Source organism: Vespa crabro, chromosome 19, assembly GCF_910589235.1.
Source record: "Vespa crabro chromosome 19, iyVesCrab1.2, whole genome shotgun sequence".
Taxonomy (NCBI): Eukaryota; Metazoa; Arthropoda; class Insecta; order Hymenoptera; family Vespidae; genus Vespa; species Vespa crabro.
This window is the reverse complement of record NC_060973.1, coordinates 4245147-4250000: the sequence shown is the minus strand read 5'-3', so window position 1 is coordinate 4250000 and position 4854 is coordinate 4245147. Positions and strand designations below refer to the sequence as shown.

Genomic DNA, 4854 nt, shown 5'->3' with positions numbered 1-4854 from the left:
AAATGTCCAAGTAAGCAGCGTGGAGAGCCGGCTACGGTCGCACGCACCACCATGATTCTTTTCCCTTCGTCGTCTTCTTTTTCTTCTTCTCGCACGAGAAATATATACGTACCATATATATATATATATATATATATATATATATATATATATATATATATATATATATATATTGTATTTAAATATATATATATTTTATTTAAGTATATATAGACACCTTTTTCTTTTTTTTTTTGCTCTTTTTTTTTTTTCTTTAAAATAAAAGTGAAAAGATATGGAACGATTCGTGAGTTCGAACGGAAGAGAAGGAACTCATTTGTTACCATATTTGTAAACGGAAGGAAGTTCGGACACGTTGTCGAGAAGCGAATTCTTGATAGGAATTATATATGTATATGTATATGTATATATATATATATATATATATATATATATATATTTATATTATATGCTATAGGTTTAATAAATTATAGACGCAAAAAGCCTTCCCAAAGATTGTTATTGTCAAATAAGAACATTTGTTTTAATATGTATATATATATGTATATGTATATCGTTTCATTATTTCTCTCTCTTTCTTCCCTTTGCTAATTCTTATCTAATAAAAATGCTTACATTCGTTTAAAGGATTATTATTAAATAAAAGAAAATTATATTGACTATAAATTAAAACTTTCCATTAGACTTAATATAATATATATGAAATAACATTTTTTCTCTCTCTCTCTCTTTTTTTTTCAACACGACTATCTAATCTGAGTGAACTTTATCGTCTTTATTTTACTCCGTCTACCCTCGTCTTACGAAGTTCGTTTAAATTCTTGCCTTTCGTAACGATTAATTCGTTAATATTCTCTCTTTATCAAAAACTCAATAATATATTTATTTATTTATATATACATATATCGTCATCGATAGCGTTTGTAATTATTTATGTAATTCGTAAAAAAAAAAAAAAGAAAAAAAAGAAAAAAAAGAAAAAAAAAACATGAAGAAAAAGTTAATTTATCGTGATAAACGTTAGAGCTATATCGAAAGATCGAGAATTCGTTTCTAAAGTCGGCGATTATCGAAATTATATTTCGGCCTTGTCGACGCAAAGACGATCGTTGTCAGCGATAAAAAAAAAAAAAAAAAATTTTGTCAACGTATCATCTTTGGCAATGTATCTTCCTTGTCTTATCGCTTATTGGAATTTACCTGAATCGAGATGACAGCGAGAAACGTCAAAATAATCTATGCTCGATTACGAAAGAAATATTATTTAATAAAAGTGATTAAGTATTAAGAGAGGAAAAAAAAGATTCTCTTCGTTGAGGAAAAAAAAAAAAAATTAACTGAGGGTTAGAAAGTTTATTATCGTTCAATTATCATAAGGATCTTCCGTTTAAGTACGGCAACAGCGTAAATTTCTAACCTCGAAGACGAAAAAACGAAGTGGTCAGTTAATCTCCTTATAAAAACAAAAAAAAAAAAAACAAAAAAAAAAGGAAAAGAAAAAAAACAGAAAAGAAAAGAAGAAAGAGGAAAAAATGTAGAAAATAAAAGAAAGAGAAAAATAAGACACATAACCGCAAACGCATCGTTTCGCTCCTCGTTTTTTTCTCTTTTCTCTTTCTTTCTTTTTTTTTACCCACACGAAATCACATTCTTTGAATATCACGAACGTCATCGACAATTTCGCTAAAAAGACGAAGGAACGGTGAGAAGACATTCACATGGTGTTTCTAATCGCCTCGTGCTTCGGACGGTGTCCATTTTGTAACGGAAATGTCCGAACTCGAAGAAGAGGAAGAAGGAGAAGAAAGAAGAAGAAAGAAGAAGAAAGAAGAAGAAAGAAGAAGAAAGAAGAAGAAAGAAAAGGGAAGAAGAGTAAGATGAAAGTTGTTTCGACAATTTTTCTCAAACGGAAATTTAAACGGCAATTATTTTCTTCGCCATTTTGAAAATGATCGTTTAATCGTGAGATAAATTAAATAAATAAATAAATAAATAAATAAAAGGATCGGTCGTTCGACGAAAAAAAAGGGATAAAATATATAATAAGTAGGAGTCGAAGAAAATGGAGACACGTGGACCGGAAATGCTTAAGCAAAGATAGAAGAGAAAGAGAGAAGTTCTCGATTACAGTTTAGACTTACCTCTAACATCCACTCGGCGACGATCTTGCGCATGAGCGGCGAGATGTCCCTCTGAACGCACTCGAAGTAAGAACTATTTGGAGCATATCTCTCTTCTGTCTTCAAAAGATTTTGTAATACTCGATCGTTCTCGATCAAAGCCGGATCAGCATACGCCCTGCACTCTGTCTCGCTCGTTCGTTCGCAACAAAGTAGATCCATGATTTATTCTAACCTCAAAAATAATTTTCTATCTTCCTCTTTCACTCTCTCTCTCTCTCTCTATACAACTTGGTATTACGTATGATATGTATGTATTTATAATTCTAATCTCTTTCTCACTCTGTGATCACAAAGAGAAGAATTTCACGTATTATGTATTTCTCTCGTCCTTCTTTTTCTCTTCACTTTGTCCCTTTTTGCACGTATACTACTTAAACGATCTTCTTGTAGGAAGCAATACAAATAAAAAAAAAATACATATATATATATATATAAAGTTCGACCGAAGAGAGTATTATTTCGAGACTTCAGTCTTTCTTTCTATGTATTTATCTATTTCTCGTACGCCGAGAGATTTTTTGTCTTTCTTTCCCGGTTAAACGGCACTTAGCACTGATCACTATATAACACACAGGAACGAAGCAGAAGAGAGAGAAAAAAAAACTGAGAAAAAAGAGGAAGAACAAAGCATATATACGTATTTATATATATATATATATACATATATATATAAAAGTGTGAATATGCGTATGTGTTAAAGAAGAGAAGAAGGAAAATATAGATGTGCTTTGGGTCTTTGGTAAACAACTTCGAAACGGATATGCAGAACACTCGAGTTACTCTCGCGTTTTTATTTTCAATTGGTATTACAGTTTAACGAGAGATCGATGATGAACGATGAAAATGATGCACGAGGAAGATCATTTGCCATAAAGAGTAAACGAATAGAGAGAAGTGTATATACATATAATATATATATATGATGTGTGTGTATATATATATATATATATATATATATATATGAGAGAGAGAGAACAAAAAAAAATTCAAGAAAATAAATGAGAAACAAGAGGACGTTCAGAGATATGTATATCCGTCCTTTTCTTTTCTTCTTTTTTTCTTTTCTTTCGTAAGTAGAAAATCTCTTTCTTCTCTTCTCGGTTACACCTCTTGTCGTCGAACGATGTTTCTCTATAGAGAGAAAGATGTATGTACGTACTGTATATATAACCTCTTGTCGTATCCTCGGGCGTTGATCTTTTCCTCGAACGTCGTCCTCTGTCTCTTCCTCGCACTTACACGCTCTTTCTTTTTCTTTCTTTCTCTGTCTCTGTCTGTCTGTCTGTCTCTGTCTGTCTCTCTCTCTCTCTCTCTCTCTCTCTCTCTCTCTATCGAAGAAATAAATAAATAAAGCGTGGGTGTTGCGAGTTCCTCGACGATTATCGCAAAAAAATCCTGCTCTATATTCTTCCTTTTACTTAGCTCATAAGTTGCTGGAACGTGTGTACGTGTTATACGATGTGTACGCTCGAGAAACGGCACGTGCCTGTATCACGTACGAGATAGATTTAAAAGAAAACCCAAAAAAAAAAGAGGCAATCGCGAGAAACGAGAAGATTCACGTCGTAACAAAAAAGAGGATTGTGTTGGTCTCCCTGAGACGTTTTTATAACTTGTCGTAGCCCGTAATCTTTATGGTTGTTTAAATGTCCTGACGGATGCAAAAGCGTGCTTCCGTCGTTCACTCACAACACACTCCGGTAATATCTCACGGACCCGACACTGGCGACTTACCAGGTCAGAATGCCAATGCCGCTTAGCTCGACGATCGACGGTAACGGCTCGATAGATTTCCCCACCACCGAGACTTTCCCTAACCCCCCACCACCAAGCGGCATCACCACTACCGTCTCGCTCGGCGCCACAAGCGGCTCACGTGACCCTACCCCCACCAGCCAGGCGCCAGACCCGAGCCGGCTGATCACGTGACGCGGACTTAACTCCCCTCCACCATCGCCCACGAGAGACGAGTCGACCGAATACGCCCCACTATTCTCCGGTACTACCCTATCTTACCCCCACCACTCCTACCACCACCACCACCGTTTCGTCCAATATCGGCGCCAGTTCGTTGATCGCGCGACGGTGAACGGGGAGAAAGGGGGATTTTTCTCTCCTCCTTTCTCTCTATCCCTCTCTTTCCCTCTCTCTTTCTTTCTCGTTTCTTAGACGCTTTATCTTCATTTCCATCGCTCTTTCTCTCTTGCTTACCTCCTCGTCTCATCGTGTCTTTTGCATCGTGTAAAAGGGACCACTGGTTCGAGCTGCTCGACTATAACAGGGCCGCCGCGCTGCCGTTCGACTTCAGGGACGTCTCTTCTTCGTCCGGTTACCCACTCCTTCTTCTTACTTTCTCCTTCCTTCGAGTTTTTCTTTTCTTTCCATTTACAGGAACGACGAACGATCTCGTAATGATCGTGGGAAGTTTATTTTATTCGGTCGATCCCAAACTAGATCGGTGTAACTCGTTTCGTTTCGCGTTTATTCGCGATAGGAAGCAGCGGCGTGTGAATAAACGTACGAAATGACAACGTGGCGTTAAACCTGTTGCTCGTTACTTTGAATCCCACTTATTTCATATATATATATATATATATATATATATATATATATATATACACACATACACACTCATATATATTAAACCTTATATATTTAACCAATTATATAT

At 35.7% G+C, this 4854-nt stretch overlaps 1 protein-coding gene across 1 annotated transcript in view; it reads right to left on the bottom strand.

The window, feature by feature from the left end:
* The window catches only part of LOC124430724 (G1/S-specific cyclin-D2), a 36379-nt gene extending 32229 nt beyond the window's left edge, over positions 1 to 4150 (bottom strand). The window contains exon 1 of the mRNA XM_046977701.1: positions 2142 to 4150. Coding sequence (XP_046833657.1) covers positions 2142 to 2342 — 201 coding nt within the window. The 5' untranslated portion in view covers positions 2343 to 4150. The remainder of the gene's footprint in view (positions 1 to 2141) is intronic.
* Positions 4151 to 4854: the final 704 nt, after the last annotated feature.